Below are 16,428 nucleotides of genomic sequence, written 5' to 3'. Positions count from 1 at the left end.
CTTGCACCTTTGGCATTCTAACCGCGTCTTGCCTCTCCATTTCCAGGGGGGGGGGGGGGGGGGGCTTATTGTTTATTTAAACAAGAGATTGGTATTTACAGACATCCTTGAGATCAATCGTGTGAGACTGTTTGGTTTGTGCTTAAGTTCTCTTGGCAGGCTACAGGTGGTCGGGTGACTTTTCATGTGTGCTTAGCAACTCTGTAACCCCCGAGCAGGCCCACTGTTGGCCCTGAGCTGCGACCAAAGCCTCCAAGGGCAGCTGAAGCTTAAGGAGAGCAAAGGGAAAGACTGAGAGAAAGATTTGAGGAGGGGGAGAGCAAGAGAGAGACAGAGAGAGAGAGAGAGATATGCCAAAGTGCATCTGGAGCAAGGAGCTGGAGAGTATACAGTATGTGTGTGACAACTGAGAAAATGGTCATATGTTTTGTGTCTCCCTGACAAAGAGGTTAGTCATTCCCTCAACACAGTCACACAACCAATACACACACGCACACACATTCTCTACACACATCCAGTCTCAAAAACACAGACACACACATCCAGTCCTTGACTGCACAGGACAGACCACAAGCTGTCATTAGCCCTGCAGAAACGTCATTGCAGCGGTGTACAGTAATATTCACCCCATAATGTGACTCAAACATTTGTCATATGTACACATTATGCACACACAGAGTCGTTTGCCTTCGAGGAGCTTTGTGATTTCCTCATTAACTTCCTGAAATGTAATGTGTCATTGAACCCTGAGTCCTGTGGCTCTGTTAATTATGGCCCCGTTTTCAAAGCAGCTCTCCATGGCAACCTAAAGTTCTGCCTGTCACCGTATGAGAGATGAGGGAATAAAGACATTTTCCATTATGCTGCCACCCCAGCGTGCATTTTTCTCCTCAAGACAGGCCTGATGAGGGATCCGCTGTTGATATTTTAGCTCCCTCTGCTGGACAATAGGATAACATCAAGCTCCTTGTCTTCTGTACTCGGATGTGGTGACCATTGCATTTGCGTACAGATCATAAACAGTGATTTTGTGTGTGTTCATTAGCAATGAGGAAGTCTTAAGTAGACTAACTAAGGCCAGGTTTAAGGGGTGACAGTGGTGTGTCCACATGTTGACTCACTGAGAGCAATAGCTAAAAACTGTTGAGCAGTTGGTATTTGAAAGCCTCGGTGGCATCAAATTGAATATCATGAGGCTATTAGCATGCAAATGAGCCGTTTCCACTCATTATTGCTCTAATAAACCAGCGTCTGTTAATGGTGGTGTTTACATTGCACCTACAGTATAAATGAGCTCGAGCTAATGAATGTAAATGAGCAGAGTTCAGAGATTGGTGAGATGCGACCAATTTACTCTGAAAAGTATATAAAGAGGAAAAGTCCAAAATGGATGTAAAGGCAGTTGGACACTTGAGGACATTGTTGAAAGTCTCCTTCTCTCCAGTGCTTTCATCCTTTCTTCGTTTTCTTGTGAAACGACTGAAGCATAGAAGCGACATACTCCTTTTCTCTAATGGTACACAAAAGGACATTGAGCCCTGGATGCAGATCCCATTTCTGCACCAATTACAACCCTCTGTGTTATGTCTAGAGAGAGCTCCGAACTTTCACACACTTTATCATCGTGTGTTGTTTACATCATTTTCACATTAAGTCGAAGCATGAACGAGGGGTCAGTTTCATCACGAAAAGGCTCAACTCCCACCAGCAAATGAATTCTCTCTGAAGATGACTACTCCGGATTGGCAGTGTGTTTACAGATAATAACCTGTATCTTTAAGGGTCGGTGGACCAAAGCCAACACAAAATACAATCTACTCCGTACCAGAGCTGGCAGAACAGTGCGCTGCGGAAAACAGCTCTCAGGTCATGGACTTGTTTTGTCATTGCCCATAAATGAACTCCTCGTCTTGTGGCAAACAAGACAAAGGATGACAAAGTGACTTTTTCCCACTTGCCAGTCTACCACTGCCTGTGGCCTTTGTGCCACTTCTCTCGCTAAAGTGTATTTTTAGGTGTCATGAGGGGTTTAGTCATTGGTGAACTTCTTTTTGATGAATTGTTTTGGGCGAAGCCGCCTGTTCTTTCCTCGCCGTGTCTAACTGAGATCAATGAAGAACACCATGTCTGTTCTTTTTAAGAGGCTATAAAGTTGTAATGATCATTTATAATGATATTGGATTTTTTTAATTGATATTTTTTTCTACAATAAACAATGACAAATGAAAACGAAAATGTGACAATGTGAAAGTGGTTTCTCATTAACAAAGAATGATCACCTCAAAATGCAGCTCCTTTTGGCTTTACAGAGCTTTCCCGTAAACATCTCTGAATCCCCACCATACACGTAGATTAAAGCATTGATGTCACTATACTTTGTATTCTCCATCTTTTGAGCACTGAAATGTTACAGACAGCAGAGAGAAGGGTGTCAGAGAAAAAAAAAAGATCAATCTACATCTGCTCCAAGCAAGAAATCCATCATCAGGTGAGGAAATTCCTTCCAGGTTGACATCATTAATTCCATTAATCCTGTGGAAAAAGACATCTTCCTGTCTGCTTGTCTGCAATACTCTGAGGGTGTGTGTGTGTGGTGTGTGTGTGTGTTGTTTGTGTGTGTGTGTGTGTGTGTGCATTTGCTTGGCTGATGGCCATGTGTTGATGTCAGCCTGCATCTGACTCTGTGGTGCATCATCAAGATAAAGAGAAGCGTTTGACCTGGACACAGTTCTCTTGACACAGGCACGAAGGCTTAAAAGTGTGTGTGTGTGTGTGTGTGTGTTTGTGTGTGTGTGTGTGTTGTGTGTGTGTGTGTGTGTGTGTGTGTGTGTGTGTGTGTGCGTTTGTGTGTGTGTTGTGTGTGTGGACAGCTGTCAGCTCTGGACTTGTAATAGCACCCGCAGGCCGGACTTCAGGACACCAGAGGATGATTGCATAGTGATTCACTAAACAACACCACATATACTACAGCAATCTGTTTCCTCTGAGAAACAATGTTTCCCCCCCCCCCCCCCCCCCCCCCCCCCCCCCCCCCCCCCCCCCCCCCCCCCCCCCCCCCCCCCCCCCCCCCCCCCCACACACACACACACATCATTATTTCCCTGCTAAATTTAATTATACTGGCTTTGTTTGTTGAAAGTTTAAAATTTTATTTCCAAAAGACAATTGCAAATGCATAGCTTTTACAAGACACACGGAACATACACAGGTACTGAAGAAGGCGAAGGACGAAGGGGAACACAACCCCAGCAGCGTCCTTACTTTGGTAAAGATGCCCTCCATGATAATACACACATACCACAATATCAACAGATGAATACAGATAGGAAAACTATTTCTTCCTCAATACTTATTTTAATGGAACAGTCTGACATGCTACGAAATATGAATGTTTGGTGTCAAACTGAGATGGTGATGAAGAAGAGCAATATTTCTACACCTTCTGTGCAGAAATAGCTTTATGTATGGTTCATGAATAGACCTCTCAATGCTTAGATGATCCTAAAATGAAAATGATTTTGACCATAAGACGTTCGAAACTCTTCGCCTGACACAAAAAAGATAAATGGACTGCACTTATATCGCACCTTTCTACTGTAATGGGCAAAATGCTTTAAAGTGTGCCTCTCATTCACACAACTTGATGGTGGTGGAGATGCCATGCAAGGCATGTGGTCTGACTATCAGTAGCAATTTTGAGATTCAGTGTGGGATTGAACCACCCACTCTGCAAGTAATGGTGCAACCCCACTCTTCTTTCTGAGCCTTATCCATCCCAAAGTATGCAGAGCTGTCGAGAACAGCTGCCTGCTGGGGCTGAACACAACACTGATAAGAGCAGTGAGGCTCAACCACAAAGGTGGCGGGCCAGAAATCCAAAACAATGAGCAGAGATATCCAAGAACAGCACATTCTCACTCCCAACTCCGCTTTAAACTGTGACGCTCTACCTGAAGCGTTGTATGTGTCGGGGACAGCGTGTCAATATACGCTCATCACATGCATACAGGCTCTTTTACAAATATCAAACTTAGGTTTACTTAGTTTTCATGCAACAAAACTACTTGGTTAGCGTTAGGAAAAGATTGTGCTTTGGAAAAAAAAATGTATTTAGAAAATAACCTTACAAAACTAAGGTGGAATAAGTCAACATTGTTTCTCAGAGGAAACAAAAAACGGTCTAAAAACCTTACGGACTTTCTCGTGCTTTACACTACGCAAGTAATTTAATAATGACGAGTAAGGCTTGACACTGCAGTTATCTTTTGGCCTCTTATCCGTAGAGCGAACTGCATAGCTGGGGGATATTGTTCTACGGGCTCGTCACATGTCAAACGTTTCACACAAGTGTCATAATACAAGTTGCCGATATATTGATTATTGCCACTTTATGTAAACATGATATAGTTTCTGGAATGTGTGTTCCCCCCTACACCTGACACACACAGAGAGGACAATAAAATAAATCTTCCCATCTCATTGTGTTTTTTATTTGAGCAAACCATATTCCTAAAAATGTCAAACCGTTCCTGTACCGAAGAGAAATACAGGCCTTGTGGTTATCTTCTTCTACCGAGCTAACTCCACGTGGGCTTTTAGGTTAATTAGAATCACAGTATTCGAGTTACTTTCTTCATATGTTGAGAGGCTTTGTGAGCATTTTAATAGCAATGTGTTGAGGTTGTGAAGAAATAAAAATAGATCCAGGACAATAGCAGTCCAGTAAAGCAATGTCAGCACCAAATAACTACATATATACCTTAAGAGCACTTTATTTTATATTAAAGCATTGCTTATTATATGGCTTTAGTACAAGTGATCTATGCATACTGTATATATTAAAACATTTCTCAAAATCCTTCAAGAGATTACACAACCTGGATAGTTTTTTAAACATCTCTGTATGCTAAAATATCATCTTTAAGTGTGATCATACTCTCATCACAGACCAGCTATTTGGCTAACAGCTACTTGGTGTTTCTCTTTCCAGCATTGACTTTATGTTTCTGACGTTTAGACGTTAAACCAGGTTGTGGTTTCCACAGTGAAACTCAGCATGTGGTCTAGACGCCTGAACTACACCACCTCCACGTAGTTGGCGGGGTAAAGCCCCTCACACCCGTCGTCCTTCATCCCCCGACACCAGCCCTGATCGTCCTCGTCCTCTATCTTCAAAAACTCCTCAGCTGAAGGGAGACAAAAAAACAAACAAAAAATAGGATTGTAACTAACAACTTTTTTTTATTGATAAATCGATTAATTGTTTCAGTTTTCCAGTGCTAAAGCTGACGTCTTCAGATTGCTTGTCCAAACCCAAAGAAATTCAAAATACCATCATAGAAACAAATACAATTATATATATATATATACATATATATATATATATATATTTATATATATATATATATATATATTTTAAAAAAATACACTTAATACTTAATTAAATGACTAATGACAAAATATTGGATTATCAAATTTTCTGCAGATCAACTCCTCGACAATGTCCATTAATTTGTCCATTACAAGTGTTAAAGAGTGCAGTTCTGAAGGTGCGTGTTTGTTTACCTGCTTTAAATGACAGCTCATCTGTCTCCATGCCGACATAATCATACATAGCTCTCACTCTCACTCCTCCAATAATCACACTGCAAGAAGAGAAAGGCACAGAGAGACACAAAGAAGAGATGTCTGATCCGCTCCACAGCATCAGAATATTGTAAAAACTCAAACTTTTATAGAACATTTTCGTTAAATAAATCATAAATACTCACCTCCTCTCTATTGTTCCTTTCTTTTCGACTTCTTTCTTCCCTTTTTTTGTTTTCTTTTCGGGCATCCATTCCTTAAAAAATGATCACTCAACACTTAACTTTAGACCAAAAAACTGAATATTAACAAGTGAACTTCACAACGAACCATTTTAGTAATAAAATTGAATGGAGAGGTAAAAACTGAAATACCTGGAAGTGAGGCCAGTCGGTGGGCATGCCGGGCCCATTGGTATTTTTCCACCAGCGAAGGTCCTCATGCTCATCGATGGCCATCAATGTGTTGTGGAGCTCATTGTACTCGGCCCTCACACTAAAGGAGGGGTAGAGAGTAAATAATATATATATATATACAGCTATCACTCCTGAAATAGCATTTGACATTTGAATTATTTACTGTGCAAACACTTCCACTATCTCTGCTGCTGAAATTGTACTCTTTAAATGGAAATTAAATTGCTTTTACTTTAAATGCCATTTCAACTGTTTTTATTGCTTCGACATCTTTCAGCTGCTTTTCATCTTTTTTCAGCTCTTCTCAGCTACAGTTCTTCTAGCATTTGCAAACAAACAACTGCCCACATAGCTTAAACTTGAAACTAATATTTACAATGCTTTCAACGCTTACACTTGAATTACTTTTATTTACGCTCTTATGCCTCAACACACACTTCATCTTACATTTTAAGAGATTTTTTACATGCAGTTTTTAGTAATTTTGTTATAATAAATTCAGAATAAACATGCATCATTAGCTTAATTTAGTTTAAATAATAATGGCCACACTTCCCTAAAAGCCTACTGAGAGATTATTAATGTTGACTGGTGAAACACAGGTTTAACTGAGCCAAAAAGAGCCAAAGCTGCAAAACAGTTTAACAAATGGTCAGTTTAAATGTTTTCTTTTCATGTTGTTGTTTTTCTGGATTGAAATATTAGCTAATCGGCCTTAGAAATAAATAGTGTGACGCTTTACCTGAATTATTTCTTATAAGGCTTTACAATGCATCGTAAACTGAGCATTGCATAATCATAACCTACAGGAATACAGGAGGATGAATACTTTATGGATGACGTGGTGGTATTCGTTTGAATTTAACCTGCTGATGTTCCTCTGATGCTTATACAGTAACTAAAGTTAATTTAAAATCTCTAATTGACACATCATCTACTTGCACTGTCATCCAGTGCATTTTAATTAAAGTGTTACCCAAAAATTAATAGAGTATAGCATTTCTATCATCTACCCTATATCCCCCCTGTGGGCCCTGCAGGTTTTTATAAAGTAATTAAAATGCTTTCATTGCTATTATTTCCTTTAATAGATTAGAAGTGAGTCACTGAGTTGTGCCATTTGTTGCCCAACAGCTTTTGATTAGAGCTAAATTAAGTCAAATTATTGATCGTTACATACTTATCTCTAAAGACACACCTGTTTCCACACATTTATCTTTGTCTAGTCCGCAGAGACAGCAACTAACAGCCACCTGACAACCAGCACACACACAAAACATAGTTGTCCACCTCTCATTGTTGGTAATGTCCAGGTGCTTGTGGATGGAGAAAAAGGCCTGTTTGAGGAAGACGATCCTCTTTCGCTCCTCGTCCTGCGATTGGTCAAAAATGGACTCCATCTCTTCCATGTAGCGTGGAGCGTAGCGGTTCACCTCCTCCAGGACTTTTTCATAGCGGCCACGAACCTGAACATTTAGGACACGCTTTCACACACTTCTCAGGGGTGTCACTGGCTTTACATTCATAGACAGTCACACAAAGGTGTAGGTTACCCGACCCTATCCTAACTCTAATTCCCTAGACAAAGGGTAAACTAAAACTAAATTGACAACTAAATCAGAAAAAATTTCTTGAACAAAACAATTTTTGTTCTTTCACGCCTTTTTTTGGCGCGAAATTTCAAGGTTTCTCAGCGCCAACGACTGTCGATCTGTGAGCGAGCCCAGTCACCAGGAAAAAGTGTTAGTATTGTACATTTCTACAAACCACGGATACGTTGAATGGTGGACGTTTTTCTTGTTCTTATTTTATTTTGATGGACCAGTGACTCACTGCAAAAAATTGTTTTGCTGTCGTTTGGGTTGAAAACCTCAAACAGACTGCGTGTGCTGCATCGTCACGAGCTTGTGTGTGTGTGTGTGTGCACGAGACGCAACACCTCACGAATACACTGCTTGATAGAACCACTAGGGGTCAAAGACTCCGCAGAGTGCTTGTAATCACTAACTGTCAATTGATCTGGAACAGAAGGAGACGGATCGACAGACGCAGTCAAAAATCATCAAATCTCAATGAGAACCAGGACGAGAGGAAACATGTCGCTCACCTTCTCGGCCTCCTGTTGAGCCAGTTCTCTCTCCTCTTGGATCTTCTTCTGTTTGTCGATGGCGACGTCCGGGTTTCCCTCAGCGTATACGTCTCGCTCCCGGGCCGCCTGCTCCTTGCGGCTCACTTTGTGGTACGCTCTCCTGACTTTATCCAGCTGTGGAGGAACCACAACGTAACGCATAATCTACCGTTGTCAATGGATGAGGTCAAGTTGTTCACAGAGGAAATGTGTGTGTCCGCAACGTGCGAGGATCATTTAGAAAATTAAGATGCGCCTGGCTTTGAAAGCCGTGCTCATTCCTAGAAGAACATTGTGGTGCATTAGGTCCCGGTGGTCCAAAAATGAACCTTGAATTGAGGCCTTTTACTTAATGAGTATCCATTTGTGAAATCGCATTTTGCGAAGTATTGATTCCCTCAAAGTTTGTGTACATCGTTGATGAAAATGTGTAATTCTGCATTGAATGGATGTTATTTGAGCTGCTCTCAAATCACAGAAAAGCACAGAATGTGTAACTACAGATTTTATTTCATTGTATTTAGTATTGAATATTTAATGCTTAAGAAAAAAGGATTTAAACCCAAGCTTTCAGGGGATTTAAGTATTCTTAGGTTTTGCTGCTGCAACTTTGCACACACATTAATGTAATTCACATTCAAATTATCCATTAAATAGTTTTCTTTGATTTTAACAGTGCTTAATTGAATTGAATTGAATTGAAATTAAATTGAATTACTTCTGTTTAAATTACATAATGCTAACCTAGGGAAGGGGGGAACCATGAAAACAACTGTTTCTCTAAGACGTCACGGGACAAGTGATTTACAGTGTGTTGTCCAAGACCGTTGGACTTAGGTTCTATGTGGGTTCATCAGGCCCTTTGCATCTTTAAAGAAGATGTGTAGCCCAGCTTCCTCTATTTTATATCAGTCTCAGACTCGAGCTTTAAATCATCAGTTGAACACCAAAACTGGCTTTTGAATCCGAAAACCTGCAGACCTTTTTAAGTCGTTTGGCCCACGGCTTCTGAGCACGTGTGAAGCCCGTCTCAATGTCCTGGGACTCCTTGAAGCCTCCGAACAACTTCTTGTGGAAGGTGTCCTTCTGCCAGGTCCTGACCCGGTCTCCATCCTCTGCCACCAGGGAGCGACAGATGGAGGCGTGCAAGGAGGCCAGCCGGTCCGCCGTGGACAGAAAACACTGCCACGCCTTCAGGATTGAGCCGTACAGCGGACCTGAGGCAAGAGAGCAAAGAAACTCAAATGTTGAAATGTGAAATGTTCTTTGTGCTTCAGAAATAATTCTACTAACCGGCGACTATTTAGATGAAGCACAACATTTTAACTTGAATATCAACCATCTCTTATCACAAAAAAAAGGAGACAGTCGTCGTAGTAAAATGCTGTCGAATAAACCAGCAGTACTTACTGGAGTCCACGACTGGCTTCCACTTGTTGCTCCACTCACTGAGCTGCTGGGCGTACTGCCTCTCCACACGAGCTCTCTCTTGGAAACACGCCACGATGTCATTGCAGGCCTGGAAGGCGTCTTCTGTTCGCTTCACAGTGGGATGGTAGTTCCCAGGCTGCCAGGACACAAAGAGAGAGGGAGATCTACCGTTCACACAAAATAAACAAGAGGGTTAATGGACAAAGTGTTTTAATCTCTGATATTAAAACCCGATAACATAATCAGTGGAGATGATATTTTTCCGGGTATTCACGACGCAACCTTTCAGTTTATTTTCTTTTTGGCTTCACCGCTTGAATGCCAGGTTAAAAATGTTCATCTGCTTACATTTTAATCCTGGCAGAGTGGCAACAGCATGATAATAAACAGATTTAGACAAAGTAGTGTACAACTTTTACTACCACTATTACTTCTACTGGTGCTTAAAGTGACAATACTTATACCATTACTGCTGTTACTTCTATTAAGGAGATTATTATCAATATATTAAAACTAGTACTACATATACTAGCCTACTACTACATCTACAACTGCCACTACTGCTCCAAGCATTACAACCTGGGTGGCTATTATTATTATATATATATTATATTATTTTCACTAATAGCTAAAAGCAGCACTACTGCGCCCTCCAGTAATTAAACTTTATTTATGTAGCACCTGTCAAATAAATAAAGTGCTGCTGTGCTTATGTGATTGATAACATTCAAAGGAATGGTTTAACACTTTAGGAAGAAGCACTTTTACACTCTTGCCAAGACTTAAATGGGAAGCTTGACACCACTCTGCTGACAGGCGGCTGGATCCAGCTACGTATTTACTATTCAGACGTGAGAATGATATTGAGCTTCTCATCTGACTCTCAGCAAGAAAGTGAATCAGAGTATTTCCTGAAACATCTAATCCCTTTAATCATTGCTCGGTTCCATTTAGGTCTCCCAGTCACCGTGCCAGTTAACCAGCGTGCAAAAATCTTTGAACCGGCAGAGCTAAATGGTATGCAGACATTATTAATGTAATTAGTTACACCAGTTTGACATTGAACAGTCCGTATATTGGTCCGTATCACGCGCTCATAACAAGAACCAGCTTGCGTGCGCATCTCCTTTCACAGCTGTGACAGAGCTGCAGCCGCCTGAGGCCAAGCTCCACGTGCAACAAGTGGCACTTTACTGGCATTAGGTTTCCCCTGGTAACATCTAATGGCGGCAGCCGCGCAGGGTGTGGTCAGCGGACACGTGGACGAGGCCTTGCCATAAAAAGACAGACGGAGAGGGAAGACAAGAGGGCAGTGGATGCGAGGCCCCGAGTGTAATAACATATCTGGAGCAAATGTGTTGTTTGTAGATGTGGTATTTGGAAATCTCTCTGCAATTTTCCTGGCAGCTGCCGTGAGCTCCTTCTCAGCACTCACTCCTCTCTTTCTCCCTTTCTGTCGGCCTATATCTGTTCTTCACTGACACTTTGAGACAGCTGCTTGAAGGTTTCTCGACACCATATATGCTGTCATGTTGTGTCAAATCATCTGAGGCAATGCCCTTATTGCAAATACCATAAAAAGAACATGTATAAGTATGACGGAGATAAAAGTGAGTGCGCGTTTCTCACAGCTGATCATTTTCACTTGTCGGGTGTATTTCTGTCTTAAAACTGTCTGCATACATATATATAGTATATACTAAAAACACTCCAGTAGAATATAAAGAGTGTTCTTATTTCTTAGTTAAATTTAAAATTACATTTTTTAATTGAGCTATTTGTGTTTTGTGCATGTGATATGTATAAACAATTCTTCTGTCCTTTCACACTTTCAGGGATATACTTTTGCTTTAATATTTTAGATTCAACAGTCACCTGGTTGTCAGAATGTGTTAAAACATGCCTCAACAACTGTAAAGGTGATTAATTTTCATACTAACAGCCTTCAAAGACTTGGAGACTTAATGATTTGAAGGAAACACTAGTTTCCTTTTGCCTTAATGAGAATCAATCAGAGTTCTTCTCATTAGTGCCCCGCTGTCTCTCTCTCTCTCTCTCTTTCTTTCTTTCTTTCTGCCCATTGTGGTTCGCACTGACTCTCCTCACTCGTCTGAAAATTAAATAGAAACAGCTGAGGAATCCAGTTTGAGGCCAACGGTAACGCTGCAGAGACCCAGATGGCCAATCTCGGAGGCCGATGCAAATCCGCTACTAGAGCAATAAAACGCAGTATCTGAGAAAATGGCCTCAGGACTGGATTGAAGAAAATCACATTTCATGTCTATAACCAATCATATCAAGACCATATAGGACCACGAGCAGAAGTAATGTTAGCAGTTACAGAGATGCTAATAGTCGCAGTACTAGCAGTAGTTATTCATAGTAGGCCTACAGAAGTAGTACAAGTTGCAGTTGCAGTCGTTGGCTTAGCAGTAATATTAGTGGAAGTAGAAGAGTAGAAGTGAACTATATTCATACCAGCTTCTGTATTCAGATATACATTTTTGTCATAAAAGAATAACAAGGCTAATCAGTCCAGTCAAACATGTACAGTCTGTTGCAGATTTCATTTGACTTGAAAACAGCAAAGGGATGTGTGAAGAGAGATGCATCATCTTAATGAGTGAAGAGGACAGGAGTGATATCACAGCTGCAGGCATCTATTAGCATAGTACACTTGTACAGAATGCACGACGATCGCAAACATATCTGAAAGTGGTGGTGAAAACAACAGAGCTTATGTCTGCAGTGTCATGACAGACAGCCCTCGAGCGCGTCTGCAGGACGACGCGGTACGAGAACCGGCCTGCAAGCGCATCCGACACAACAGGCGGCTGCCAAAATTACAGGAGGGAAGAGATGAAAGAGGGGCAGCACATCGAGGCCGACGGGAGACAAAGACGGTTTTAAAGCGGTAGCACGCGCAAATTAGATAGTCGGCCACTTTGAATGCTGGAAGTGTTTACAGCTTTAAAAACATGGAGGCAAAGCCGGGCTGTGTCTCGTAAACAGAGTGCGAAGCGGTTCATATAGAGAAAGGTACAAGAGTTTGATGTGTATTTCTGGTGCTGAATTTGAGTGAAGAAATCGTAAGCAATTTGCACAAAGAGTGAGATATTTCTCAAGATTATGCTCAAATAAAAGTATAAACAAGTTCACTGTGAGTGTAATTCCTCACATGTTATCATGTGAACAATTCTCAATGAAATGGTCCAGTGTGATAGAGTTCAGGCGTCACTCGTTTCTTTGAAACTAATTAATGTCATTCTTTTTCTTCATTGTTTTTGAAGTGAGAACTGTGAATGAAAGCAACACATCTTTTATGAACAATATCCTGTCAATGAGATTCTGCACCCGGGGTCTGAACTTGGTTCTGGTTTCACGTTCTGGGAGTTCTGGCAATTTTAAGCAACATGATTGAGACTTTTAAAGGACTAGTTTGACAGTTTGGGAAATATGCTAATTTGCTTTCCTGCGAGAGTTAGATGAGAAGATCAACACTATACTCTCATGTCTGTGCCGTGAATGTGAAGCTGCTGGCGGTTATAAGACTAGAAACAGCTGGAACAGCTGGCTCTGTGCACCTACCAGCACACCTTAAACTCATTAGACTTCAGGAAGTCATTGTAAGTGTAACTTTGGACAAATTAATGTAATATCAGAAACGAAAGGGAAAAGATGTCTACATAGGAGCTGCGCCCTTTTCCTCGTGGAGCAGATAAACACACCAGGCAGCACAATGATGTCACCGAGAGCGGTGAAAATGGAAAAAACGAGTCCTGGATCCCCAGAGAAACGAGCCCGGTGCTTTACGGACTACTTTGTGGAGCCAACACAGAAAGTCAAAATACCTAATGAGCGAATTCTCCTCGGAACACAGTTAACCCGAGCACTTCAATCAGAGTGTAACTGGTCACCTTTTTAAAATCCAAGCACAGCTTTGTTCCCACCGATACGAAGCCCCGAACGACTAAACTGTTCCGTCTGCTTTGAAAAGGAAGGTCACCAAGACTTAAGGGACCAGGAGGGAAGCCTCCTCGGATCCGTCTTTTTCTTTGCCCCCGAAAGACACAGAGACAAAGATGGAGCTGTAGCTCATGGCGAGCCACGGTCGTCCCGCAACCACAAGGTCCCCGGCTCGATCCCCCACTCTCCCCATAGTTGCATGTCGAAGTGTCCTTGAGCAAGACACTGAACCCTGCTCCTTAATAACTAAGGAGGGGTCAATGCAGAGAGGAATGATCAATAAAAGTGTACATTCCTTTCTTTCTTCTTATTTCAAAACACACACATTCTTACCATCCAGAAGCTGCGACTGCTGGCATCTCCAACGCTGCTGTCTGAAGTCAGTGTCGACATCCCGTTCTCTAAAGAGAGTAGAGAGTATGTGATTAGTTCAGAGTAGGCATCGCTCTTCTTTTTCATCTGCACACTGATTGTTATCAGCCTTTGGGGATTTGAATCAACTATGAAATGTTGTTTACAACCATGATATGTATGTAAAACATATTATAATATGAGCAATCTCGGTTCACCAGAAGTTTCCCAGTGAATGTAAAGTATGTGGCTCTTATTATTAAAGACTGTATTCTCACATGATTATGTCCCCACTTACATTTTTTTTACAGTTTCATAATTCAGTCATAAGCCCATATGGGAGAACACTAATCCATTTGGAAACCACATTCTCTTAACCAACAAATATCATCAATTGCATTGATAGGAATTGTTTTTATAGTAGTCATTTGATTTTTAATGAAAAATGAATTGCATTTACGGGGTACAACTGCCTCCTGGGGTACAAGTACCACTGGTTGTGAATCCCTGTTTTAATGTGCATTATGTCTTTTTGAGGGTCTCATTTATTTGATATCCCTTCAGATAAATGACCGGCCCTTTAATGGAGGCTCTCTAGGCCCATTAAAGAGCTGTAGCGGCTGCTGGAGGGGGATGTGTAGAGTAAACTGAGGCATCAGTGAGCATTGAGTATATTCTCCCAGCAATCCAGCCTATTAAACATGAGCCATCCTAAAATAAATCGGGGGTAAAGGTTCATCACATCCTATCATTCCCACTCATTTAGAAAGTAAATAAGTAAAAAGTTATGTCTGACTCCAAATTAAATGATCTACGTGAAGTACTTGAGATCTTTGAATGACTTTAAAGCTCGTCTGGTTCCACAAGGTGCTTTTCCAGTTAAATATTTAAGCACACAGCAGTTTTGCCTTCTGGTGTTTCAAACGCTCGATGCACCCGGAGCTGAACTCCACCCAGAAAACAGCCTTCGTGTCTTGCCTGTTTTTTCCTCCCTGCAGCCATCTCTCTCCATGGCTCACAATTAGATTCAATGATTTCTCTCCACATCCTGCTGTTCACGGGGCATCACATGCTCCAGTGGGAGCATAATGCCGGGCCTCTCCCCGCCTGGATCTTCCTCAGCTTACTGTCGTGTTCCTCTGCCGCTGAGGTCTCGTAGATTACACAACCCTGTGTTCTGCAGGAGGTCAGGAAAATAACGGATCGCCTCCCTTTTAACCCTTGACCTGGACTTCCTGTCCCCCGGCTGCCTTGCTGTCCTCGGGGTACTGTGTCTTAGTTTCCAGAGGAAAGTGGGGGTGGGGAGCTCTGCGGTCTCTTCCCTAATATCAAATCATTTGGTGCATTCCTGCTGGTTTTACTATGTCTCCAATCTCATGACACGAGCCAAAGTGCCTGTGGGAATTTAATCCCCAACTGTATATTTATCCTCTAAGCAATTCACTTACAATTCCCTTACAACTATGATCTATTGGCATGCCTCTCAAATATGATTACATACCCTTTTATAAACATCAGGATCTGTCTCTGTAAAAGAGAAAGCGTGCTCTGCAACTTCATATACTGAAATGAATTTGTTAACACCGGAGGCCTTTTTAAATATGAGGATTTAATAAACTTCATAATCAATTTAAACATCCTCTGAAAGGCTGGGATGAGCCCCTCTATCCTCAATAACATAAGTCTGAAATGTATAAATGAAACAAATTTAAGACTGGAACTTCCGATTGGCTCATCTGCGTAAACCTCCCTGTCCTATAAGGTCTACACAGAGTTTACTATAATACTTACCAGCACAGATCTAATTCCACCATGGGTCCTCCAGACCTTTTATAATCTCTTGGCAGGTCAGACGGGAAATGTGTTGCCCCAGTTTCCAATAGTCCCAGTCCTCCCAGTGTCTAAAACTCTAACTTTTCATGTTAAATCTGTGTAACAACGGGCTGACACTGAAGGTCGTTTGCGTTGTAAGATCCCATCTGGAGTTTCCAACCAACCAACTCTTTCACCCCTGTATCCTGCACCCAGTCTGGCACCCACACTCACTCCTCCCCCTGTCCCTGTTTCATCTGTCACACATAACCCACCACACACACACACACACACACACATTGCATAGAGGAAATATATAGTAAGAAATGAACACAGAGCAGAAATAGGAGCTCAGTGCCTCCTTTAGATCTCTCTGAAATGCAGCTACAGCCACGGGAGGATAACAGTCGCTTACCTCTGTGAATGTTGGGGCCCTCTCGGCTTCAAACCCCCTTTTCTTCTTTTGTTGGGCAGCTTCAAACTTTTTTCCAGTTCAACCTTTGTGCAGACTCTGAGGCTCCTTCTCTCTCTGCGTCTTTTCTTCTTTACGCTTCTCCTCGTCTTCTCCCACTTTGATTTTCCACTCGTTCTGGACAGTGCTGCTCTTGCTCTTCCCTTTTCTTTGGCCCACTGTTTGTGACAGATGAGTTGGCTGCTTTTTTTTCTTCTTCTCTCCTTTTCCTCCCTCACACCCCCCTCCCTCTCCCTCTCCCTCTCCCTCCCTCCCTCCCTCTCTCT

At 41.8% G+C, this 16,428-nt stretch overlaps 1 protein-coding gene across 2 annotated transcripts; it reads right to left on the bottom strand.

The window, feature by feature from the left end:
- Positions 1-3,134: 3,134 nt before the first annotated feature.
- si:ch211-51c14.1 (protein kinase C and casein kinase substrate in neurons protein 2) lies at positions 3,135-16,352 on the bottom strand. 2 transcript variants are annotated; one of them, XM_034540539.1, is made up of 10 exons: positions 15,670-15,859; positions 13,861-13,928; positions 9,541-9,697; positions 9,112-9,347; positions 8,110-8,265; positions 7,293-7,468; positions 5,961-6,081; positions 5,772-5,842; positions 5,566-5,645; positions 3,135-5,186 (listed from the first exon to the last, which is right to left on the bottom strand). In XM_034540539.1, exons 2-10 carry the CDS (start codon positions 13,918-13,920, stop codon positions 5,077-5,079), a joined length of 1,167 nt encoding a protein of 388 aa, XP_034396430.1. In that variant the 5' UTR covers positions 13,921-13,928; positions 15,670-15,859; the 3' UTR covers positions 3,135-5,076. The 2 variants fall into 2 exon arrangements, with proteins under 2 accessions (XP_034396430.1, XP_034396429.1); XM_034540538.1 differs by lacking the exon at positions 15,670-15,859 and adding an exon at positions 16,106-16,352 and having other exon boundaries at positions 5,071-5,186.
- Positions 16,353-16,428: the final 76 nt, after the last annotated feature.

This window comes from Cyclopterus lumpus, chromosome 8 (assembly GCF_009769545.1).
Source record: "Cyclopterus lumpus isolate fCycLum1 chromosome 8, fCycLum1.pri, whole genome shotgun sequence".
Taxonomy (NCBI): domain Eukaryota; kingdom Metazoa; phylum Chordata; class Actinopteri; order Perciformes; family Cyclopteridae; genus Cyclopterus; species Cyclopterus lumpus.
This window is presented reverse-complemented; position numbering and strand designations above follow the sequence as displayed.

Bases quoted from the DNA above. Each gene is read 5' to 3' on its own strand.
- si:ch211-51c14.1 (XM_034540538.1), bottom strand. From the start codon at position 13,920: ATGTCGACACTGACTTCAGACAGCAGCGTTGGAGATGCCAGCAGTCGC. The intron at 9,348-9,540 runs GTAAGTACTGCT...CTCTTGCCTCAG, and splicing joins GAAGCCAGTCGTGGACTCCA to GTCCGCTGTACGGCTCAATC. The intron at 5,646-5,771 runs GTGAGTATTTAT...CTCTTCTTGCAG, and splicing joins AAAGGAACAATAGAGAGGAG to TGTGATTATTGGAGGAGTGA.